The sequence below is a fragment of the Haliotis rufescens genome, unplaced genomic scaffold, assembly GCF_023055435.1.
Source record: "Haliotis rufescens isolate VD_foot unplaced genomic scaffold, xgHalRufe1.0.p SCAF_13, whole genome shotgun sequence".
Taxonomy (NCBI): domain Eukaryota; kingdom Metazoa; phylum Mollusca; class Gastropoda; order Lepetellida; family Haliotidae; genus Haliotis; species Haliotis rufescens.
The window spans coordinates 14,737,546-14,764,947 of record NW_025963813.1 but is presented as its reverse complement, the minus strand read 5'-3'; the positions used below and the strand labels follow the sequence as shown (position 1 = coordinate 14,764,947).

General features: G+C 40.6%; 1 protein-coding gene across 2 annotated transcripts in view; it reads right to left on the bottom strand.

Moving 5' to 3' along the window:
• The window catches only part of LOC124111213, a 39,251-nt gene extending 12,688 nt beyond the window's left edge, over nucleotides 1-26,563 (bottom strand). The window contains exons 1-6 of one of the 2 annotated variants that reach the window (XM_046470853.2): nucleotides 26,084-26,563; nucleotides 7,032-7,274; nucleotides 6,027-6,144; nucleotides 4,810-4,953; nucleotides 3,644-3,924; nucleotides 2,496-2,972 (exon numbers count right to left, since the gene is read on the bottom strand). In XM_046470853.2, coding sequence (XP_046326809.2) covers nucleotides 2,751-2,972; nucleotides 3,644-3,924; nucleotides 4,810-4,953; nucleotides 6,027-6,144; nucleotides 7,032-7,274; nucleotides 26,084-26,140 — 1,065 coding nt within the window. In that variant the 5' untranslated portion in view covers nucleotides 26,141-26,563 and the 3' untranslated portion in view covers nucleotides 2,496-2,750. Of the gene's footprint in view, nucleotides 1-2,495; nucleotides 2,973-3,643; nucleotides 3,925-4,809; nucleotides 4,954-6,026; nucleotides 6,145-7,031; nucleotides 7,275-13,175; nucleotides 14,672-26,083 lie in introns of those variants that run through there. The other variant, XM_048394222.1, reaches the window with a different exon arrangement.
• Between the last annotated feature and the right edge of the window lie 839 nt (nucleotides 26,564-27,402).

Below are 27,402 nucleotides of genomic sequence, written 5' to 3'. Positions count from 1 at the left end.
GCGGCGCAGTCGTCTGAGACCTTGCAATTCGTTGTGTAGAGTTGTCTCCCGTAGCAGTGACAGGAGTTTGCGGGTTTGGATCCGCCATCTTTATTATCCTTGGTTTGTCAGCACCATACCCGTGCTCACAGGTTTCTACGACGGTGTCACTTCTGGTTTTCCTCTCAGATTAATATAACAAGCCGAAATATATATTTGAAATACTGCTCACAGCGGAGTTAAACCAACTCACTAAATATTCGGAATAACAAATATTCGACTTGCCTCAATGAAAGAAATTTACTTATCTTGATCCATGCATACACTGACCTTTTTTATGATAAGCTATTATCATAAGCTTTATTGATTATTAAATGTTTTCAAGCGTATCTGACTTTCTCGCTGGGCTTTTTATGGATTTAATCCTATGTATTTATTTCCGCTACGCTGCAAATTAACGCTGCTCGTTCCATTATACTGATTTTAAATGTCGTTCAAGAGGAACAACGGTACAAAAAGTATTCTTCATTTACATTTTACTTCATTATTGAATGTCATTTATAGTAACACTAGAGAGGGGACATTGTACACAGCCATAACAATTACATCAGAAGGTCTCGTCATAATTAGTTTAAAGAAATAATTTTCAAGATGCTGCAAGAACCTCGTTCATCAGGATACTGCCAACCCGGACAGACCGAAAGCAGAGTTTGCAGATGAAGAATATTTTGAAAAGTGTTAAAAATGGACACCGTTTTTTTCCATCCGTGCATCCCCCAAACGATTGCGACACAATCAGTAGTATCAAGCTCTCACTGTAAACAAAAATATCATCGCTTGGCTAGTTTACAAAGTGTCCATGTTTTTCTTAACGGAACAGAATCAGAATTAAGGACATGCAATTTGAATCAATAATCAAGTCCCTTTACGCACATTATACTCATCACCGACGTAGTTAAGACAAGATTGAAGGCATAATAGAAATCTGTAACCTTTCCTGAAAATTTCTGAATATCCGTTGGTATATTTGTATGTTAATGACCCGTCTCTCATAGCCATTGTCCGAACAAACCCTACATTAATCAAATCACAAGAAAACGGCAGCAATATGGCAGTGAACGTTGTTTTGTTTTCGAATTCAGAGCTATTTTAGATAAACGAGCAAACTGATATAACAATGGCTTCACAATCAGCATGAGTGGCTGATGTATATACAATGACCTAAAAGTGGTCATGCGGATAATATAGTTTTGAGCTAAAAATAACATTACAAAACACGTTCGTTGAAGCTGTTACCACCACGATGGAAAACAATTAGGTCGACTGATATTGTTCAAATGAATTTTTGTTTCTAGTTTATCGATATTTGCCTGCATTTTAAGCTATCATTCAAACACGTTGGTTGTAAGTGACAAACTAGAAATTGGATGGCTTTTTGAATTGTTAATACAGTTGTGGTAATCGTTTGATAATACTGTTTTTCTGCATTTCCATTGTTACATCAAGGTCAGGATACAAAGCTTCAATATACGTAACAGAGAACAATAACACTATTTTCCAAATAAACAGTGTCACTAAACTCGTGTAAGCTAAGGCTACAGACAATGCTTCAGATTCTTTAAATACCTTATGTCAATTGACATTTTTATTTCAGAAGATTAAGAGCGAGGTTTACGAAATATATAGAGAACCATATTGCTCACAAATGTGCATTTACTTTTTTTCACAGGATAAACTAAATGTCAGTGTCTGATGGTATCCTTTTCGGGTGTCTATCTACTTGAGATCAAACAACGACCGGATCATCCGGGAATCTGAAGCACTGTCGTAATGCAAACCAACAACTCCAACAAAGTGAGTGAGTATGGTTTTACGCCGCTTTTAGCAATATTCCAGCAATGTCACGGCGGGGGACACCAGAAATGGGCTTCACACATTCTACCCATGTCGGAAATCGAACCCGTGACGAGCGAACGCTCTAACCACTTTGCTGCCCGACCGCACAACACCAAAACAGACCTGAACTTGTAATTATGTTATGTCGTCAATCAAATTCTTAGTACAATGCTAACAACAATTCTTGACCTCCAGTATATTTGAATTGCATGCCTTATTCAGTTTCCAATTGAGCGTCCATCCGTCCATAAACATATTATTAAGATCAGTCAAAAGATGCAACTGAAGTCAGTCGTCCTTAAGTTTGTCCATAATAGTTTTTTTCTGTAGGAGTAACAGAAGATACGACTCCAACTAATGCCATTACACATCTACAATGCGTCGTGGTTCCCTCGTGACGGAGATGGAATGAAATGTTCCATGTACGTTCATTCGTATACGTGAACGTTTAGACTAGATGCTAAATGTATCATGTTATAGATTATGGTTATCAGAACTGCGTCCGATTCGTTACCCTGAAAGTTCATCATTAAATACATAACAGCCTCAGCATGGAAGCTTGAGGTACCACATCGTGCACAAGTACATCAAAGAAAAAAAAGAAAAAAAGATTCGCTTACACACATCTCGTTAACGTCAATTCAACACAGATAAGAGGGACCGAGCCTCTTCAAAGAATCATCATTTCTCATCACGTCATCCATAACTGATCTGTCATATAAAAGGCTGTCCCTATGACACAGCCCTGGTGCATGCACATAGGTCCGGCTAAATATGTCCACACGGACTCTTCACAACAAATCCGTGTCACTGGTTTACACTTTCACACAATCACACATGCTGTCAACTCGGCTTCACTGATGCAATGCTCTTGCTCAGGAAAGGTCGAGAAACCACTCGTCCGCGTGGGATGTTCCCGAGAACGTCTTCACTTTCCCGAACTCTCTCTGAATGTTGTTGATGAGTACGGGTGTGTGTCCTCCGTATCGGTCTTCCCCGTACCCCGTCTGGGAGTAGAGACGGAGAACTTGGGGGTATTCGTGGTCCTCGTGGAAATCAAAGAGGACCGAAGTATGGGCTAAATGGTTGTACGATACCTGCAGATACAAAGACAAAAGTAAGTGAATGTTGTTAGTAAGGCGAAAAAAAGTAAATGTTTATCGACCATGGGCGCGTCAGTCATTTTTATTGCCACTAAAATTTTTTTTTCAATTTTCCCGCGTCATGTGAAGCAGGTTCTGTTATCCATCAACACAAACGTTGTCCGATGTGTTTCAGAGGGACAAATAAGAGATAAAACTTCCCCATGACTTCAGTTTTAAATTTAAAAACGTCCAACCTCCATCCTCACTTTTGAGAAAAATGCGTCCGAGAAACATTCTTTTATGCACCCTAAAATCACAGCTATTTTACGGTGTTGAATGAGAGATTTTGGTTTAATGTCGCTTCACCTGGTATTTCAGTTACACCACGTGCGAGGTAAACCCGAGGTGTTGTAGGTCGTAAACATGTGACACTTTAAGGAAATCACGAACACCAACCTATCAAAACAGGACGAATCTAGGAGTCGAACTCACGACCAGTGAATCCTGGCACGGCTAAGGGGAGCAACTGTTGATTCGACTCATCCTCATCAAACCTGCCCACCCTCCCCGACCCCCACCACCCTCACACAGGCTTGTGATTTTTCGCAAAAAAATTCATTGCCTTCTATTACATGAGCGTAATACGAATTTTATTCCATAACTAAAAATATAAACATACTCACCAAAATTATTTTTTGAAGATTAACTTGTGGCTTTATCCTAATTTTCCACGTGACCGGATGATAATTGACTAGGGCCAGAACAGCTGGTTTGGATGTGTTTCGGCTGACTTCCACTGTCGTCGAGAGGGAACGATGATTGCCGAAGATACTTAATACATGAAGATCGGCACTTTCCGTGGTTACTTCCGACTGGCAACTGAACACCTTCTGTTGTTTGCCTTTCAAAACAGCAACCGCTTTCGCCTTCCCGTTCTTCCGAATATTGCAACTATCTACGACCGCTGTAAAGGGATAATTGCTCATAAATAATGGAGTAAAAATAAGGAAATCGTATTGTGGGTTTTTACCGTTGGTCATTAAATATTCAATATCTCACGCTTCCGTGGAACAGGTGATATGAAAGGCTTTTCGAATCTGCCATTGTCATAAACTAGTCCAATTTGTAGTGATTGGTGTGATTATGATTGTAAATATAGCTTTATTATGCTTGTTATTCAAAATCATTTACTTCAGAACGAGCCCGGCGTTCAACAAAGAAACCTACAACTACCCATACAATTACGTCTCTTTAATACCGACGCCATTTTGTAGCAGGCGTTACTAAACATCTTGTGATATCTGCTCATTATTTGATTGGTTGTAAGTAACCAACATAGTTTGACAACCGTTCACACGTCAAATTCGAGTTTGACAACACTAACAGGATGCCCAAAGTATAAGTAAGCATAGAGATTGATTCTATTTCTCGCCAAACTTGTCAGACTGTTTAGGCGATGTTGACACACACAAACTTATGCTTGTCAACATAAATGATTTCGGAAAACTAAAATTTGTTGTGTGAAGCCATCTTAAGGGCCGCAACAAACTGCGGCCCCTTTGACGACTAAGCCTACTGTGACCCCTACTAAATACAGAATATTTATTGATTGATACTACAATAATAATAATAATAATAATAATAATAATAATGCGCATATTTCCACAACACTAAGGGACATGCACAAAGCGCTATTATTACCCTGGTCACTGAATTCATGTACACTCAAGAATCATTCTCAGCTCCCTGGGGAGTATAGAACCCGAGCCGCCTGTTAGGCACTGGAAGGTGAACAACCACAATGCCATCCTATCCATCTCCACGTATTAACGCAACCAGTAATACTTACGTAGGCAGGTGAGTGAGTCGTAGTTGTCGGCGTTACAGATGCAGTAGCCCTCCTCGCACGAGGCTCGAAACCTGAATGCAGAGTAGGCCCAACACTTCTTGACGCACCGGGTACGGCTCTTGACTATATACGGAGGGATATTGGCTGAAAATAAGCGTAAAATAATATGTATGTTATATATGGATTTATATGATGTCGTTTATCACAGGGACTACATGAATTCTTCTTTCTTGTAACATTCACCGAGTGTTAGTTTGGTTTCCTATGAAAGGCAAACATGGCACCTTAGTCCCACTATTCACGATTGTATAAAATAATACAACTATACAACTATAAAACAATACAACTATACAACATGATACAACATGCTAGTACAAACTGATACCTTGGTAACAGTGTAACATTAGATTTACGAATTGCATTAAAACTATAACGTTCAACGTTACAACACGTACCAAACCTTTTACTCCCACGCCCCAAGGTTAAAATCTATATCTGTTTTTTAGAGCAACGATGAGAATCTTACAGCGTCACAAACGATATATAACTCGGTTCATTTCAGTTTTTGTAAAAAAAATTCTGCTATAACATCCTGACACACTACACATAACCTTTATCGGGGATAAAAAGAAGTATATATGATATGTTATGAGAATTTGATACATGTTTTTTTTAAATTAATTATAACATTTTTGCCTTAGATATCTCAATAGATATCTCGAGCACACCTCATAATCCAGCATTATTTTTATGTCCGTTTAGATGTGGTCACACCCGTGAAGATCCGGGATCCGGGTTAGAATAGGTCTTCAGCAACCCATTCCTGCCTTAAAAGGCGACTAACGGGATCGGGTGGTTAGGCTCGCTGACTTGGTTGATGCATGTCATCGTATCCCATTTTAGTAGGATGTCAATCACTGGATTGTCTGGTCCAGACTCCATTATTTACAGACTGCCGTCACATAGATGGAATATTGCTAAGTTCGGCGTTTGGATACGATGACATGCATCAACCAAGTCACCAAGTCTGACCACCCGATCCCGTTAGTCGCCCCTTACGACCAGAATAGTCGCCTTTTAAGACAAACATGGGTTGCTGGAGACCTATTCTTACCTTGGTCTTCAGGGGTACGTTAAACAACAGACAACATCGTGTTTATTGTACAGTTGTGTCTTAATGGATTTTTACTCAAAGCTGTTTTTTCTGCTGTACTTACCCACGATGTAGGAAGGAGATTTCGCTGCATGACTAGAATGATCTTGTGAGGAGTTCAAGCGAGTAATCACTGTTTGGATTTTAGATGTCTCCCAAGTTAGCTTTGGTTGGGAAGGGTTCTGAAAATGAAAAAACATAATCATCAAGCATATTTCTTTTGCAGCACCGCTATTGAAATAGATTCCAATGGATGCTGGATGTGCCGTTTCTTGCTGTGTACGTGTATTGTAGTGAGTGAGTATGGTTTTACGCCGCTTTTAGCAATATTCCAGCAATATCACGGCGGGGGACACCAGAAATGGGCTTCACACATTGTACCCATGTCGGGAATCGAACCCGGGTCTTCGGCGTGACGAGCGAATGCTTTAACCACTAGGCTACCCGACCGCCCACGTGTATTGTAAACTGCCCTGGGTGCACTTGAAAGACTCATACGTGCTCATTATAATGTTCAAGGACTTAAAGAATATGTGGAAGATTTGTATGTTTTTAAATGAACGGCATTGGTAAAACTTTAAATACGTCAGGATTCGCTATGCATATCAATACGATGGTGTCTGACGCACACCATGTTTACGAAATACTTTATAATATAATTATAGCCGGTTATGGTCAAAACTAAATATCTGAATAACACGATTGTGCTGTTTCAGACGCTTGCACTATAGGCAATGGTTTCTTAAACTCCTTCTGGTGGTTGATGGATTTCTTGTTGTGCTGGGTGCACGGGTTGCTGAGCCGTCTTAGGCGCTTTGCAAAGCTGCGTCTGTCGGGCGTGCCAGGAACCTGAGATCGGGGTTCGAATCCCAGATTCTCCCAAATTATTTGTTTGTTTGTCAGTACCAAACCCGTGGTCGTGAAGTTCATAAGACCAGCATCACTTCGGGTTTTCCTACCACATCAGGCTGACTCGCTCTAATATAACTGAAATACTGAGTGTTCAACGCGGCTATTAATCCAACACTCGTGTAGTGCTGGCGGTAAAGACATGGGCGTCATTCCTTACCTGTGTAGTTACATCATCTTCTTTACGCTGGAAGCCGAAGACGAGGGACACGGACAGCAACGTTGCGCAGATAGCGAAGATCGCGAGGGCGATGATGACGTTACGGAGCCGACGTCGGGCTCGTTCGAGCGCCATGTATTCCAACATGTGGTTTTCGGACGCTGGGAGAAGCTTTCTTATGTGAGAAGGGAACGACACAGAGGAGATGGCGTAGACGCCATAATCATCGTCGTCGTCAGCAAACTGAAAAAAATACAATGTAGATAATGATATCGACAACTTGCAAATTCAGCCGAACTTGATAAAATGGCATATTCCGTTGAACAAAGAATTATTTGGTTTGTGTTAAAACTTATGCGTATGCTAAATGCAAATGAACATTTAGTGAGATAATTACAGAACACAACAGTGAGCAAAGGAATGGACACTTTATTGCCATCTTTTAGTAATCACCTGGCATCATTATCCATATTAACCACCGATAACTACGGGTAATTGTAACGAAAACGTTTATTTCCCGAAGCGTCTGTTCGTTTTTCGAAGACCCGACTCGATTCCCGACATGTGTACAATGTGTGAAGCTCATACTAGGACTAGTATGGCTTAAATAATGCTAAAAGCGTCACAAACCACCCGCACTCATTGTTTAATTTACTGTTAGGACAAACCACTTTTAAAGCAACATTAACTGCGTGATGTTAACCCGATCCCATTTCAAACACAACCAGTCAAACGTCACAGCTGTTCATTTTACTTCAGTTCATGGATGATTAGCCCCTAGTGCACAAAGCTTTCCACAACATTTTTGAAGTTTTTGAGAAGCTTCGAACCGTTTCCAATTTTCACAGATTGTTTTGCATGCGCTAATTAACATGTAACCGCTGGCTACATGTTACAATACCTTCTGTATAAAATCATCTCCCCTGGAGTTCACTCATGCGTGTTATAATTACCAACTGAAACAGAGGCCATGTTTATTTCCGTTACTCAGAAATTATTGCAAGCATTTCGTTTGTGTTCCACATCAATGGTTATGCTTACAAAGTAGCATAATTTGTACCACATGCGTTGTTAAAACGACACTTTTAGTTTTATGATTTATTAACTATAAAAGCTCTGGAGTTGATTGTGTTTCTATGCCTTTATCAATTATTGGTTGATTGCAGAAACATTCATTTTAAGTGTGCCAAACTGCTATACAAATGCTTGACGTATGGGATCTGGTGACAAAGCATGTGATTAGAGATTGATAGGGTCGTTTTCAAGCGCTGATACATCCAAATGTTTGTTGGGTAGTTTTAGGTTTCCCGTGTCTGCTTGTAATCCCTTCTATAATCGATATATCAATACATCTCGACATCTGAAGATAATGTATCGATGTTTGGATGCCCCAATAATGTCAACACGTTTGTGAAAACGTGGTAATGATTTTCTTTCACGTACGTGTTTCTTTGTAAATTTGTTCGAATAATCCGCAGCACTGTCAACATGTTCGAACATCTATAATGAACATCTATCATGCTTTTATATTACAGTAAACAACGGTTATTACGAGCTCAAAGGGACTACTAATTTTAGTTCGTTATAACCGCAATTCGTTATAAGCATATATACAGCATAACTACAGCATATAGTCGGGACTTTAAAGTTAGTTCGTTATATCCGTTAGTTCGTTATAAGCGTGTTCGTTATAACCGTAGTTTACTGTATATTTGAGGAATTTGAGAAATATGTCTTTTGTCAGCTGACTTAACTAAGACTCTGAAAAGCATCGACTATTACTGTTCAGTGTTTTTAATAATGCATTTACGATGGAAGTTGAAATACTAAATAATAAGCCTCTAATCAATAGCTTAAATATTTTAAACAAAACCCAAAGTTATTATTTTGTTTAGTATTTATTAAAACACCTATTATACATATAGGCGTGACTTAAAAACGTACAGCTCTCTAGTGGTGATGAAGTTATAATTATTAATTGATATGCAATAATGATGACGTAACTAGAAGTATATGAACGGAAGAGTGAGTGAGTATGGTTTTACGCCGCTTTTAGCAATATTCCAGCAATATCACGGCTGGGGACACCAGAAATGGGCTTCACACATGTGGGGAATCGAACCCGGGTCTTCGGCGTGACGAGCGAACGCTTTAACCACTAGGCTACCCGACCGCCTCCAACACCTGAAGAGATAACCCATGACTAATGCTGGATGTTTCATCAGATATGAAAAAGAGCATTGTCTTTGATTCAGTTAGCATTGGGTAATCGACCCGTGAAGATCCGGGGTAGAATAGGTCTTCAGCAACCCATGCTTGCCGCAAAGGCGACTATGCTTGTAAGAGGCGACTAACGGGATCGGGTGGTCAGGCTCCCTGACTTGGTTGATGCATGTCATCGTATCGCAATTGCGTGGATCGATGCTCATGATATTAATCACTGGATTGTCTCGATTATTTACAGACCGCCGTCACATAGTTTGAATATTGCTGAGTGCGGCGGCAAACAACAAACAAACATGAAATCGACATGCATCTGATTGTCTCTACGAGGTTCTCTTTACCTTTAATTCACTACGTGCTCTTGGTTTACCTTGTGTCATTATGCGCGTCGTATTCTATAAATCTACTTCGGGGGCACGGGTGGCCCAGTCGTCTAAGGCGCCGCGATTCGCTGTGCAGAGTTGCGTCCCTTGGGCACACCAGAAACCTATGATTGTGGGTTCGAATCCCGGTTCGCCCCGATTATGTTTCTAGGTTTGTCAGCACCAAACCCGTGCTCGTGGGTTTCACCGAAGTGGTAAACGTCTGAGAACTGCATCACTTCGGGCTTTCCTCCCACATTAAGCTGACACGCGGGGATGTAACTGGAATACTGTTAAAAGTGGCGTTAAACCCAACTCACTCACACACTTTAAATCTACTTCATGTAATATGATAAAGAGCCTTGTTCTTCGATGGCGCGCACGCTTACTTCGAGAAGACGTCAATCAATAGAAACAGAGAACAGGATGCATCACTGATTCCAAACCAGCTGCCATGATTTCAGAAAGCGGGGGTTGCGGTCTACAAACCAAAATCGCTACGTCTGACATTTGTACATCGTGTCAGTTACAAATAAAAACGTGACCTCGCCCTCCCACGGTGGTCCGACACGTGTCTTGGTCATTGTCGACATAAAACCTTTTCATAATGCCAAACAATCAGCATGTCTTTATTAAGACATTAATCAGTCTGCGAACGCTAAAGAGGCATTATACGAAAATGATGGGACATCAATGAGCTCACTCTTACGATATCAGCTCTTATAAGCACACACGTGGCTGTTCTCGTTAGAATCTCGAGAAGCTACGACGTCATTGTCTTTCCGTTTGGCTGATCGGAATAATTGTCGGGTTGGTTCAAGTGTTTAATTCCCAAATGAACATTGACAGGATAATACCCTTCGTTAATTTGTGAGCAACGTGAACGAGCATTATTACGTGAACGTGATGTCGTGCTCAGAAGCGTTTACTGGAACTACTCGGCAGAGCGCCAGAAGACAATGGAGGATTTGGGGTTACTTCTAGCCACACGCCATTTTAAATGTGACATGTTCGCGTACATTTTATCTGACGCTAAAACCACGCAATATGTTGCGAATAATCGATATGACTGACAAAAAGTCTAACTTGGTTTGGTTACAAACAAATTACACAAGCATAACTGTGTCATCGATCAGGCCCCCTCAGCTGAATTCATCACATTTGGCTTGCTACATATGCTTAAGTAATATCTGGAGTATTTTTACTTCATTACCATTGATGCTGTGTGTTGGAGATGTTGTTCTCATTGTGAGTGGTACTATTAAAGAGGTGTGACGTCAAGACTGGCCTTTACCATGTTTCAGCCACTGGGAAGCGTTTACCAATATATATGCTCTAACAAAAGAAAAAACTTCCTTTTTTCCGCTTAGTAAAAAAAGTTAACTCATACCACATACATGTCCAGATAAAATATCAGAAAATCTTACGTTACTGATATTTTATTCTGATTTAATTATTTCTTTGCATCTTTATCTCGATTTGATGTTAATTAATCTACACACGGGAAAACATCAGAGATGAGGTGAGGTGAAATTGGGTTTAACGTCGCGTCCAAGATTATTGCACTTATATAGCGACGCGCATGCACGTGTGTGTGTGTGTGTGTGTGTGTGTGGCTGCTTGTACTAGTCCGGACTGATGCCAATTTATAGTGCTAGCTGACTGAGATACCATGCCGCAGTTTAACATGAATACCCCAGTCAGACACACTATACTGACTCTGAGCCGACCAGGGGGCGGTCGGGTGGCCTAATGGTTAAAGCGTTCGCTCGTCACGCCGAAGACCCGGGTTCAATTCCCGACATGGGTACAATGTGTGAAGCCCATTTCTGGTGTCCCCCGCCGTGATATTGCTGGAATATTGCTAAAAGCGGCGTAAAATCAAACTCACTCACACTCACTGAGCCGACCAGTCCTTGTTTTAGTCCCTTAACACCGAATGCCGAGCGCCAGACAGGGTAACAACAAGTACCATCTTTTAACGTCTTTTGGTATGACGCGGCCGGGACTCAAAGCCCGGACCGTCCGCTCTCCGGGAGGTCGCTCTACCACTAGACCACGGAGGCGGTCTGAAAACATCAGTTGCAGCATTGACTGCACAAGTTGTTTTCACATAGATCTGCATGTGCATGGACTAGTTTGTCTCATCTTACAAATTACTCAAGATCTGATGATGCAAGCACAAAAACATTTATTCTGAAATGAACAAAGACCAAAAGTGATCATTGCAGTGTAATTCAAAGAGAGGAATTTAAGATAACGACGTTTTGTGTTTTTACACGTGTAATGTATGAGCATCAGGAATGCTTTGGTTAATCTTTTTAATAGGAGAGTTACCCCTTTGATCAGGACGGCACAACTATTGAAACAGGGTTGGCATTGGTCAGTACAAATCTCCTATCTTCGGTCTGTAAATAATCTAGTCTGAATCAGGCAATCCAGTGATTGACATCGTCAGCATCGATCTACGCAATCGGGATACGATGACATGCATCAACCAAGTTTTGGTTTGGTTTGGTATGTTGTTTAACGCCGGACACAGCAATATTCCAGCTATATGACGGTGGTCTGTGAACAATCGAGTCTGGACCAGGCAATCCAGTGATTGACATCAAGGGCATCGACCCACGCAGTTGGGGTACGATAACATGCATCAACCAAGTCAGCGAGCCTGACCACCCGATCCCGTTAGTCGCCCTTTACGGCAAGCATTGGTTGCTGAAGACCTTTTCTACCCCGGATCTTCACGGGTCTGCATCAACCCAGTGACCGAGTCTGACCACCCGATCCCGTTAGGCGGGTTGATGGGTTGCTGAAAATCAATTTAATCCCGGCTGCTTGACTCCTGGTCCTGCAGGGAATGGGTACCCGGTAGAATGAGATGGTCATGTTAACATTCTAGCGTCTCTCAAACAGCTTGGGTTGTATACTCCCCAGGGAGCTGAGATTGAAAATCGAGATTGGGAGGTACCGAGCCTAAGGTACCGAGAACAATGGGGAGTCGGACAACGTGGTACATGGGATGCAAGCGTGACATTTCGAAAGCAAGGTCCGCATATTTGCTATGTTTTTCCTCAATCTTGTCAATCGCATTAGTGTCAAAAGGGACAGAAACTTAAATGATATTAATGATTTCATTGGATTTATCAAAAAGGACAAGATCAGGTTTATTGGCCTGGACAGGTCTGACGCTGAATTCGTGCCGTTTTTTCAAAGCATTTCGAATTGATCTTTTTCCATGACGCCCTCTACCTCTTATTTATCGATCTAATACATTATGTTAAGGTAATACGAGTACCAAATCCGGGTAATTCTGTGCGCACTTGTTTGACAAAGGCAAAAATATTTCGAACTCAACAGCTGTCACAAATCCATAAGCGCACCCGTTACAAACTACGAAAAAACATTAGTCGACAAAGCGGGTAAATCGACACAAATAATAAACATAAATCCTGAGAGAAAATAAAACAAAAACAAATCAATAGATTCCTAAGAATGACAAAGAAATGAAACTATTGTCACAAAACTGACATATTGGTTATCAATACAAATAACCTACCAGATGTATGTTCTGGTCGATGTTTTTCGTCCCCATGACTTAAGAGATGAAAAAGATGTCGCTGCAGGAAAATCACGCTGTGAGTTGCTTTCACAACAGAGTCTTTAAAGCACAGAAATTGTCATCGCCATTACATAATCAACGAGTTGATGGCTTGGTGGATACACGGGATAGCGACAGAACAACGCAGAGTTGCAATCCAATATTTACGCACCTCTTGTGCGTGTAAGCAAATCAAACGCTGCTACGACTAAGGGTCGCGAGGTAGAGAATGAGAAGACAAGGTTCTTTGTTCAATCAAGTCGATCGTTTTGTCCAAAACGGTTCACAGTTCTTGCTAATTAACAGCAAATAATATCCTCCGAGATCTTTCAACTCTAAATCTTCATATTTCTATGGATAAGTTTCTTTCTGATATGCACTTTCTTGTTTCAGTCTCAAAATCGCTTGATGAGCTTTCTGAACATGGCACGTGTTTCTGGTACTAAGTACAGAAATGAAACTGTTTCATCATTCGCCATCAAAGACAAGATTGTACAATGCATCAACGCACGTTAATACAAGCAAAAGTTGAAAAAAGTTGAAAAGGAGTGATGTTGATAGAATTTTAGGAGATATATTCTGTGGTATGACAGAAGTCCATGGTAATAAAGTCCTTAAAGAGGTTTAAGAATCCTTGTGTCCAGTGGCGGGTGAACTATGCGTCAAAGATTCAAAAACAAAGGGCGATAATCCCCTCGACACGTGACCAGTCAAATGAAAATCATACACTCAGCACACGCATTTTTTTTCTCCAAATGGTAAAGAGTCTCCACTCTACGAAAGGAAAGGAATCCGTATCGACATCCCTTCGGGGTCAATCCAAACATGATGTAGACGTTTCGTGTACATATTGCTGGTCAAGACTGTTGACTCCAATGACGTGCACGTGTCCAGAACGTTGTTGCTATAGCAACAGAGTGTTCCTTATAGCATGTTCACGTGTGTAAATCCGGAAACATCAATCTGTCGTAGCCCCAGTATCCTTCATTACTATTCCATTAGAAAGATCACAAAACAAACACATTTTAAAAAGACGTATATATCCTGACATCTCTCCAAACAGATTTCCATTAAAGATCAGATATACTATCCGCGGCACAAGGCGCTGAAGCACCGCAAATGACAAGGTCACTTCTCGAAGGAATATTTATCCATGCCAAAGAGCACCTGAGTGGTAGCTGGCTTATTTCCACTGTGACTGGAAGCTTGCAACAACCTCGATAGCAAGCCTGTTTTACTCGCCCCCTTGGGGTATGGGGCTAATAGACCCAATTATCTTGCTCTCTTGTCCGTGTATCGATCTGTCATATCCAAAAAATGTACAAAATTGCAAGAACACAGCACGTGAGGCGAGAAACATGCTGGTTATGTAGACTGTGCGCTAACATGATCGACAAAAGCAGTTGACAAATTACCAATGCAGTCAGCGTATGCCGAGTGCACAAAGAACCTAGCCGGTGGGAGTCCCAGTCCTGGTCTGAGGACGGAACGGGCAATTGAAATGAGACCCAAGTGAAACCCCTGGAAAATTAGATTGGTAGGATTTAGGTGGACAATGATCGAGTGTAAATCTAAAACGATGAGGCCCGAAAATATCCCAAACTACAGTCCTGCCAAATCCTACGCGGGATCCAATTTGTCTTTTAACAAAATGAGAGAATGAATCCCAATTTGGTCTGGCGGTATATTGATTGTGGGGATGTCTCCTGGACATTAAATCTCCTATCCAGTTGCTCTGCCACGTCTAGCGGGAGCCTGACACTGCTGCATGAAAATAAAGTCTGAACAAGTGCTTGTCCAAACAGTCCACCAGAGACAGTGAATAATATTTAAACTGCTTGGCGAGGTATACTTAAATATTTTAGAAACGGAACTCCAACCGCTGCCATGTTATTTGTTATATTTATTTGACAAACTTACAGTGAAGAAATTAATCAACCACCTAACGTTACCAATAAAGACAAGCTCAGTGGGAAGCAACATTTGAATGCACGCACCAGCTCGATAGGGGTCAAGATTAGAAAATTCCAGCTTTGTTGTGATGGCCTGATCATATCTTGTCTGGACAAGGTGAAGTGAAATGGGGTTGTATCCCAATTGATCAGATCGATGCTCATGATGTTAATCACTGGATTGTCAAATAGCGACGTGCATGCATGTACTCGTCCGGACTTTAACTGGTTTTATAGTGCTAGCCCAATGAATTACTATGGAACAGCCTGTGAAGATTCCGGGATAGAATAGGTCTTCAGCAACCCATGCTTGCCGTAAAAGGTGACTATGCTTGTCGTAAAAGGCGACTAACGGGATCGGGTGGTCAGACTCGCTGACTTGGTTGATGCATGTCATTGATCCCAATTGCGTGGATCGATGCTCATGATGTAAATCACTGGATTGTCTGGTCCAGACTCGATTATTTACAGACCGCTGTCATATAGCTGGAATATTGCTGAATGCGGTGTAAAACAACAAAACAACAAACCAAACCCTATGCACAAAACCACAGTGGCGGTCAGTGTGGTGTAAGAAATTCGAAGATGGTACCAACAACGATAAACGCCGTCAGTATTAATGACACATTGTCATCCGAATAACTCACAGTAACCATTCAATCCTCATTAGATGTTTCACATGACTAGAATCGGGTGTCGGAAAGGATGCGTTGTGATGAAAGTATCTGTAAATTGATTGGATGCTGGAAACACAAGAATGAACTACAATATGTCTGAACAAAAAAAGCCAGGGTCATGTGTACAGAACGAAAAACTAAATGAGAGCAAACATGATTGGATACATCTTTATAGGTTTTTTATTCAGGGAGAAATAGATCACAACGAAGCTGTAATCTGATAACTTAAGATAAATTCAAACTTTTATGTAAAATGCGAGGCTCTGAGCCCCAAAGACACAGGTTTCAGATGTCAGTGGATCGGATTCACGTCTCAAAATACCACTTGCGGGGGATCATATATCACGCGTCAAGAATACGGATCAGTGCTTTTAAGTCGTCATATTGCCGAAGGTTTCTTTGAATTTCAAATAAGACCAAACCAGAAAAGCCAACGCCATGTGTTTTGCTCGCAAGTGAAAGGATTGTATTAACGTAGTTTTGACGTGACCATGGGCTTCTAAAGGAATGATATGTTATTTCTTGACGCAGTCAGATGGTTTGGATGGTTTGTTGTTTAACGCCGCACTCAGCAATATTCCAGCTATATGACGGCGGTCTGTAAATAATCGAGTCTGTTATCATGAGCATCGATCCACGCAATTGGGATCGATGACATGCATCAACCAAGTCAGCGAGCCTGACCACCAGATCCCGTTAGTCGCCTTTTACGGCAAGTGCCAGTGCCAGTGATGTCCAGACGTAGGTTGACAGCATGAGCACGGATTCCTGCAGTTGAGGCACGTCGACATTCAATCAGCCAGGACATACAGTGTAACAGGACTGCAGTGCGTTCTTTTGACGGGTTTGGGATGCTGGGGGCCTCATCTGTCCTTGAATCGTCATTATTGCATTAGATGCATTATATGTAAACACGTGAAGATCCGAGTAAAGAATAGGTCTTCAGCAAACCATGCTTGTCGTAAGAGGCGACTAACGGGATCGGGTGGTCAGGCTCGCTGACTTGGTTGATCATGTCAATGTTTGCCAATTGCGTAGATCGATGCTCATGATGTCAATCACTCGATTGTCTGGTCGAGATTATTTACAAACCGCCGTCATATAGCTTGAGTTATAGTGAGATAAACAGTGGCAACGGTATTACTCAGAATCAAGACCACTGCTTTGGCAAGATGTTATCCACTTGTGAAGACAATTTACACTCCATTCATACTCCTGATTGTGAACCCAGGTGGAGATTTAGTCCAATACAATGAAACATGTGAATTACAGCAAGGATGAGGTGACGTAATATTGAATAGATGGGGATTATGGGAGCGGGGTTATATAATCACGCTTTGAAGCGAAATAACCGTGAGTCGACCTTTTGGTCCCAGTGTTCGCCCACGCTGTCGGTGTACTGAGTGATTACATAGGACGGAGGAGGGTATCGCCATTTGAATTTTCAAGCGATTATCTCTGATACCACCCATGTTGACATCCTCGACAGTCGTTGCTTTCCTCGCAGCCTTTCAATCTTACAGTTCTGCATGAGTGAGTGTATGATGTTTTACGCTACAGTGACAATACAGTTATTTCGTGGCGGCCAGGAGACAATCGAGTCTCGATCAGACAAACCAATGAAAGAATCACGACACGCAGTACACCCAGTTCCACATCATGAGCACTCAAATTCTGTTTTTGTTTGTTTGTTGTTTAATGCCGCACTTAGCAGTATTCCAGCTATATGACGGCGGTCTGTAAATAATCGAGTCAGTGATTGACATCATGAGCATCGATCTACGAAATTGGGATACGATGACATGCATCAACCAAGTCAGCGAGCCTGACCACCCGATCCCGTTAGTCGCCTCTTACGACAAGCATAGTCGCCTTTAACGGCACGCATCAGTTGCTGAAGACCTATTCTACCCCGGATCTTCACGGGTCGAGTGAGCACTCCTGCCTGTTCCTTCTTTGCTATTGTAAGTAGATGGGTGAATTTTGTTTCACGTCTTAGTCACCAATATTACAGCAATATCGCATCTCTACCTCGCAAACCAGTAAAAGCATGATCACCGATCGAGTGATAGAATCTGGCCATCCGATCCCTATTTAATCGGCTCTTACAGACATAGGATACTGGGGACCCATATTTGTCTAATCTGTGCATTGTGGTAACGTCATGTATTGATAGCAACTCGTACACATTGAAAACTGTGACATTGATGGATTGGACACACTGGAATCAGATGATAACCTTAATAAAGCATATAGCATTACAAACTTCAATTCATTTAATCAAAGCAAGTCTAATCTTCAATTCTATGTAATTATCTTTATGATAGAATATGATCCTTTCCAACAGTCACAATCAACAAGATTCATCGATTGAGGTTTCCGGAACTGTTGTTCTGAATCCATTTCCCTCACAAGGCCTCATGGCGACAGCCTGGGAATTAAATCCTATCTTTGTCTTAGTCGCAGTATCCATGTTTGTCGTAACATTCGATTAAAGACGATCTTTGGTCAGCCTGTCTGAGCTGTTATCGTGTCATCTTGACCAGATGGTGGGGTCGTTATTCGTGTTTTCAGTCACCGCTTTTCCTGTCTCAGACTCGATTATTTACAGGCTGACGTGATATTTGTTTAATATTTCTGATTGTGGTGTTCAACAACATTCAGTAACTGACTCACTTCATCTGCACAGTTTATGATGAGTGAGTGAGTGAGTGAGCGAGTTGGGTTTCACGCATTGTATCGCAACCTATCTGTCAAGACGCATATCGTATCACGACCTTACAACCGAGATGCACATTGTGTCGCGACCTTACAATCAAGCTGCATGTGTATCGCAACCTATCTATCAATATCGCTCTATTGCAGTCCCACAAGTAACTCATGGGCTCTTCAAAATAAGTACTTGAAGAATCAGTTAAAACATGGTAACCCGGTCGATCAGGCAGATAAAAACCGTAACACCAAAACCTATGAAATTCTCTTTTCAGGGTTGTGACCACCATCGAGGCTAAACAATAATCCCTGACCAAGATCATGGATACATAGTATTAATACATCAACCACTATTTTACATACCCGATGAGAAGCCGCAATCAATGTCCAGTACATCGTTCTCTCTACCATACTTTAGGCTGGCTCCCGTTCCCGCTCTGGCCAGATCCCTAATTGACCATTACCCCCATACACTGACCCCTTCACCCCTGTGGTCGTCACAGGTCGACGGTTCTGGGTCTGAGTCTGTTCGGTCACGCGAGAGGGTATATGTGAAGGGAGAGGCTATTACAGAGACAGCCATGACCCGAGGCCAGTTTTCGGACCAGACGGAGGCCAACTGGAAACATCAGCCTATTTGCCCACGACAGCTTCTTTCAACACCTCTTGGTTGCAATTTGTTCAGATTTTGATATAATGAACACGATATAGAGTTCGGGGTATTGTTGTCTGGGCACCTTTGAAGATCAGATTTATGGTTGCCGATACGGCGATAGTATAAATGGATTTATTTAGACACGGGAATGTTTATAATATGGCTTCTTCCTGTATACCGTGAAAAGTGTCCAATAAATCACAATACTGAAATGAAGAGCCCCAATACTTTCGTCAAGGATGGTGAGAGATTGACAACGTACTGAAAAGACCCAACCCTTAGTTAGCCCTTCGTTAGTTCTTATGATGGAGGCGTGGTCTTAAATACCGGGGGAGGAAATGTATTTTAATGTTTTTTTCACAATGTGTACTCACGCTGGGGATACCGGAAACAGGCTCTGACTTATATGAGGATCGCATGGTCACAATGTGTGACTGATTGTGTGTCCTCAAACTCCATTATTATCAATTACAGTGACACGTTACTGTGATATAAACCGCCGAACTAAAGAAAGTATACACCTGAAAAGTCACACTTCACTCTGCTCATTACTGTGAAATTGACCCGTGAAGATTCCGGGGTAGAATAGGTCTTCAGCAACCCATGCTTGCCGGAAAAGGCGACTATGCTTGTCGTAAAAGGCGACTAACGGGATCGGGTGGTCAGGCTCGCTGACTTGGTTGATACATGGCATCGATCCCAATTTCGTAGATCGATGCTCATGATGTCAATCACTGGATTGTTTGGTCCAGACTCGATTATTTTACAGACCGCCGTCATATAGCTGGAATAGTGTTGAGTGCGGCGTTAAACAACAAACAAACAAACAAACTGAAATTACAACTCCCGTGTTCCTTGAGACGTCACGTGCACGTAACCTGTTGTGAGATAGTTATGAATATGATGCATTTATCGTGGATCGATGCTCATGATGTCAATCACTTGATTGTCTGGTCCAGATTAGATTATATACAGACCGCCTTCATATAACTGGAATTTTCTTAGTCCGGAATAGTACAAGCAGCCACATTAATCTTGAAAGCGACATTAAAACCAATTTCACCCCACACCTAAGTGGCCACAAGTTGGTTTGTTTGTTGTTTAACGCCGCACTCAATTATTTACAGACCGCCGTCATATAGCTGGAATATTGCTGAGTCTGGACCAGACAATCCAGTGATTGACATCATGCGCATCGATCTATGCATATGGGGTACGATGTCATGCATCAACGAAGTCAGCGAGCCTGGCCACCTGATCCATTTAGTCGCCTCTTACGACAAGCATAGTCGCCTTTTACGGCAAGCATGGGTTGCTGCAGACCTATTCTGCAGCAACCCATGCTTGCCGTAAAAGGCGACCATCATTATGACACTGATAAACTGCATTAATCGTCAAGTCACTTTAACTCACTCTATTAATAAAGTCACATTGTTCTCATTCTTTATAAATAAGATCAAATGTACACAATCACATTGCATCCGCGGTTGAGGGACTCTTTGCACTGAAAAATACGATTAAAGATCAAAGTGTGCATGAAATAGTAATCTGTAATAACGCAAATTGACTCAGCGTGCGAAAGGCCACTTGGCGATTTAATAACACTTGAAGTAACTCGTAATATAATACATGTTCTAAATCTAACATCACTCTCAATTCGCAGCAATAAAAAAGACATAAACGTATCGAAATGGGATAGCTCTTTCTGAAAGTTGTGTTACGTTAGACGTTTGTAGAAATGTAAAACCTATTGGGATATCGCTGAACACAATAAAACCGACCGTTTCACCGAGACACAGTAGAAGCGCGGAGTAACCGCCAATTCAAAACATTTCCAATATTAAAAAATGGAATATATTCCATTTCAAGAATATATCTTAACGTGGATTTCTCATATTGATTTAAAAATGTAGTTTGGCAAAGTACATTTGAAACTATGCCGTCTAGTATTTAATCAACATTTGTTTTTGAAATGGCATTTTGTGGGAAGTTTCCTTTTAGTCCAGTGAGAGAACAGGTGCAATGAGTCAGAATGTTAAGTGGGGAGCGTATTAATAATTATAAAGTGCATATTTATAATGCGCAAAATCCACACTCTAAAACATATATAGAATGAGATGGTAATATGACTGTTAACCGCCCAGCGCATGATAGGCAGTATAGGTTATATTCTCCTCGAGGAGATGAAAATAAAGTCGATAGCACACGGATCCATTGACCGGGATAATAACATGGCGCTTGGAGTACATGTATGTTTTAGGGTCTGGATTTGGCGCATAATAAATAAACACATCATCATCATCATCATCTCGAAAGTATAAGATGAAATTCCCGTTTTCTTTATTTGAACACCATGAAATGAATGACACAAGAATACCACTATGACACAAATCAGTTCCTTACGTAATGATCTCATAATCATCATTATCTTCATCATCACCATCATCATCTCGAAAGTAAATTTGAAAACTAGTTTATTTGGACGTCAGGAATTCAATGACATTCAATGCGAATGTGATGCAAATCAGTTCCTCGCGTAATGATCTCAGACAACGCATAAGATCAAAACAGCGTTTATACATACGTACACGATACAAGACAATGCGTTCCGACGCAAAAACACCTCAACCTGTTAGCGGGTTTCCAAGTAACCCATTAGCGCATAGCAAACACTCCGCCAAGTTGCTAGTCGTGCTTCCAAGGGACCTTAAAGACTTAGTCAAACATGACCAAATAGCCGAGGCTCAAAACCGCATTTAACTCAAACAAAGAACCACAAGGGAATGCATGAATGAAAGTTTGTCATTTCTCTACATGTTTGTTCTTCTCTTACAGTAAAACTGTCACCACGCTGACAACGACGCTGACGTCTCAATGCCAAGGTGACATTATATCCGTGGTCCACGTCTGCAAACTCCACCGGCCGCCATCCATGACGTTGACGGGGCTCTCTGTTGACACTGCGTTATGTGAGGTGTGCCTCAGAGGCCGATCATTCGCTTGCTAATTGAAGAGCTAGCGTTATATTTGTTTAAAGAAACGCTGCATTTAGCCGTAATGGCTGGAAATATGGCCTGAATGAGCGTTTGTATGGTGGAAGAGACGCTATGTGTAAAGGCGGCTTATACTGTTGTATTTTTATACTTGAACAATTTCGGATACTCTGTTGAAACAAAGCGTACGATCAGTTGACACATACTTAACAGTTTCATATAAATATAACTTATTTTTTGGTTTATTTATACAGCTAAACGAAGCACATGACAAAAATAGTCGATGAATACGGACAGACATCTTGCCTTTCTTCAATATCAGTAATAGTTTTCAAAACAATAATTACTTGTTTAGAAAATCAGAGGCCCATGTTTTCAATTGAAAATATTAGCGGTGATGATTCAAGAAGAGTAATGGGAGACATTTTTGGCCTCCTAGAAACAAAGCCAAAGAGAGTATGGGGGCTTGGCTTAAAGCTAAACATGCAGTCGGAACAGGGACGTTGGCAAAACGATGGGTAAATAATGCATCTGTCTATATTAAATCCGTTAGAGTTAAAATATGGCAGATATAGATTATCAGTCTCCCCATTTTAACAACATTGTTGGAATGTTTCAGTTTAAGCCATTACCCACGCGTATCATCTTGGCATTGGATCTGACATTAGCCAAGAACGTTCGTTTTTAGATTCCTTATCTCCATACTCTGAGTTCCACGAATACCAAAATGAATTATTAATGGCCGAACCGCTTAGCATCACGACACAATTCATAAATCTTGAATGGTTTTATAAAGAAATATGCTAGGTATTCAGACACAGAAATATGTAAAAATAATAAATGTGAAGTATATTGATGGAAAAAAAATATGGGGACAATACTTCAGAAAGAGTAATGGGGACAATTTTGGCCTCCTAGATCTACATTATCCTTAAAGGGTAGACTTTAAGGAAGTATATTGATGGAAAAAATATGGGGACAATACTGCAGAATATTGCTTACTGAGTTCTGCAATGAAGAAATATACCATGGAGATACAAATAAGTTCAAGTGTAAAGTATATTATGTTATTATATATCTGTTGTTTGTTGCATATACGAAAATTCATGCTCATATTCCAAGTTCATTGGAGTGGTTGTGCAGCCAAGTGGTTAAAGTGTTGACTTTTCATGCCGAAGAACCGGGTTCGTTTCCCAGCATGGTTAAAGTGTGAAGTCAATTTCTGGTTGCGCGGAATAACTGGAATGTTATTATATCCAAACTCACGCACTCATCCAAACACTCCTTTAAAGGTGTTCCCTTTTTTCTTCTCATCAGTATATATTCGACAACATCAAGTGGATTTGATAAGGGTCTGTGTAGCAATGAAGTGAGCATGAGAAAATGTTTAGCCATAACGAAAACCGAACCATACCAACAAACCAGATCCTAAGCATAAAATGTATACTACTCAAAGGAAGTTAAGGACCACCCGATCCTTTCATATTATAGTTTCAAAAATAGAGTAATGCGAAAGAATCGGAAGGTCCTTCTTCTTTTTATGAGGATAATTGGGTGATACTACGGATCAAACCATCGATGCCTTGCAAGTGACCTTGACCCGATGATTATACACCGATTACAAATATCAATAGTATCATCAATACTGCGAGTGACTATCGGTTATTTCGAACTACAGTAAACTACGCTTATAACGAACTGACGGATATAACGAACTTACTTTTTTGGTCCCGACTATTTGCTGTAGTTATGCTGTATATATGCTTATAACGAACTACGGTCATAACGATCTAAAATTAGTAGTCCCTTTGAGTTCGTTATAACTGTAGTTTACTGTATATAATATCATTATTTTAAAACTTATAATCGCCACAAACACATCTTCATGTCTTAAATGAGTAGCATTGTTATTATTCACTTCGATGACATTGTTAATTGCACAGTGCAACACACATACCAGGAGGTCGACGATGCGGCAAATGGTAAGTTTGAAATTGACCATGCATTTATTTTACAAGAACTCATTAAGTGAATGAATATGGTTTGACACCGCAGTTTGTAGTTTTCCACTTATCGTCACGATGGCTTGTAAACCGTCGAGCCCGGACCAGACAAACCAGTGTCGGAAAGCAAAAGGAGCAGAATAGACGCTATTTAACCTCGTGGTTAGACATTTTCTGTCGTTGATATAAAGCTAGATAGAGAGTTTTAATTCCCACTTTACAACTGTATTCAGTACATACATAATATCACATGACTCATTTTGAATGTCATATCTTTTGTAAAGAGGCATTGACGTGTATGTTTCAATTATGATGAATGGATTACATTACGAGGCAATTACAGAAAGAACATCAGATTCTATATATCACGTTAATAAAACTGTTCAAAAATCGTATTTCAAAAGTTATTACCATTTATTTGTTAAGTTCCATGATATCTGATTTCGTTCGCTTGTCGCCAAATAGATAAGAAATGCAGTATCGAAATATAGGTTACACGTTATGCGCAATTTAAATTATAAAACACTTTCAAAGCCATATTTTCATACACATATTTCTACATGTGTATCCGAGTATGACAGCGTCCATTAGAATAGTAAACGATTCAACACACTCAGCCGTACTCAAGCATGTCAAGTTCTTGAGTGCATCCCACCACAAAAACTACAAACTCAATTCAACCATACTTGGTGGAAATATTTCAAAGTAATTATATACATTCATACGCGAATTGACATGATCATATTTCGTAGGAAGAGCAAACGTTTATGAAAAGGTCACGAGGAGGCGTGTGCAAGATTACAGCTTGGCATCTCTGAACCTCAAAGTCCTTCAAACAAGATCCACCCACGAGTCACACAGAAGGTTTTTTCTCTATTCAGACAACTTTTATCGACCGAAAGGTAAATTAAACAGAAAAGCTTCATTAGGTTTACATGCAGTACGTGTTAGATCCTTTCAACGCCAAGAAGAGATTTAGTATATACATGTATGTATGTATGTATGTATGTATGTATGTAGTGCACGAAACACGTTATAGGAGGAGCACAACTCCACAGGCTATTGAGCACAAAGGCGCCAATCTTCCCGACGCACCTCAATCTTATAATCGTGATAACTCACGTGATTCTTAAAGAACAAGAATAATAAAACATTTAACATATTACAGTTATTACTTAACAACATGAATGAACTGAACCTGTTGACTATATACGATAAAGCGAACTGTTTTGTTCTCAAACATTCACATAGAGCTATAACAGCGTTGTAACACCACCGAACGTGCATCTCCATATTAGAAACGAGGTAATGCGATTTGCTTGGAAACAGCTGCACGGGACTGCTTGATAACGGGATGAATGTGCTGTTAATAAATTAAATATTCATCGTGTTTTCACATATACCCGACCATGTGAAGCCATGTGATCTGGTTTTGCTGAATGGGAACTTGTCACACATAACAATCGACACCCTCCCAGAAAAAAAACAATAAAAGACACGATTTCAAACTTTTACTGAAATACACACACGTCACATCACCGTTTCATTGCAAATAACACAATATCTTTCAGAAAAAAAGTAGTCACATGAAAGCTAAATTCCAGCATATCACGATTTGAGAAAACAAAATACCAGTATATCAATGTCTTGTTTGATAAACGTGATTGCAACCTGCATAATAGAGTTTCAAATAACTAGTGTTTGAAAGAATTCCGTGCAGATCACATATTATCATTAGCCATACTATTCCAGTTAAAATACTGGTCTGTCACGTTACAGGCATTTCAAACACGTTTGTCGAAGATTGCGTGAGTTAATTTGACAAAGGTATATGTTTCCTTCATAGTGAAATACAAGTTAACAATATATCTTACCTTCAAAGGCATGTAGGACTTCCGTTTATTGTGTTGTTTTGCAATTGAAAAGGTCATCGTCGTTGCACGTTTCCAAAATATCTTGAAATCAGTTCCTTTTCTGATTTATCGGACAGATAAATAGATAAATCACACCACTGCAGACATTAAATATCCAACGAACATATTTTCAACGATGAAAATAACAAAGTTCCACTATAATCTGTCCATTATGTATATAAACATCCACTTCAAGTTCACAGCGCACGTTATTTTTAAGCCTGCAAACCGAACGAAGTCCAAAATCCTTCAGAGTGAAAGCTATACAACCTCCCTCGCCTGACACGAAGCCGAAGTGGCCATTCTGTGAGAGATCGAGGCCTGTAAAAACATTTGCTGTTTCTGGCCGATGTCGTCTGCTGTCAACAAGCAGCCCTGACTACCAGGTGGCACTCGACAGACGACTTGAATCGTCTGCTGAAACAGCTGGCACGCGCGCTTGCACCTGTTGCGCGTTTTCAGATCGAGGCAATACGCGAATGGCGCATGGCTGGGTGAGGTTGGGTTTGTTAAGTGGTTACGGGTTAGTGAACAAGGGTTAGAAATAGACATGGGGAATTCAATGAAAGGGATTTAACCCGCATGCTATTCTTCAACGTGGGGCAATCATTCATAACACTACCACATTAAAGACCTATAACTTGAATGTGTGTTGAGAAGACGGTCTTTCATCACCACTCTACGTGATCACTCAGGTGTGACCCTCTCCCCTGCGTAGCCCAACCCCTTACGCCACTCTTTATCACATCTTATGTCCGTTCGGTCGTGTTAAAAGTTGTGTGCTGGTATGATCACTAAAAAATCAATTGTATATTTAAAACCTAGTCTATTACATCTATTACATACATTAAACAAAAACATTTAACAGTAGGTGTTAATAACAGACACACTCTGGTAGATTATGATTAAAACACCAAGTGAACAGATGTATCATTATTATATTTTATAAGTGCCTTAATATTTAAATTCATTGTGTTTGTTTTAGTATACAAGAGTTTCTGCTATTGTGATTGCATGTGCGGACGTAATGACAACCAACCACACAAAGGTTAGCAAAACCTCTCTGCCACACAGCTGACTAAATTATATTTTTTCATGAGTAATACAACACTAAAAAATTAAAGTTAATTCATGATCATCACTATCAAATGGGTCTTAAGACACTGATAACTGCAAGTCAGTGGTTGTTTACATCTATAAAAAACATGTCTCAGAATCATGTAGTAAAACCCCGTTAAACCGAAACCCCTCTTCCGGGCGCTGGTTGTCTGAAACGTCCA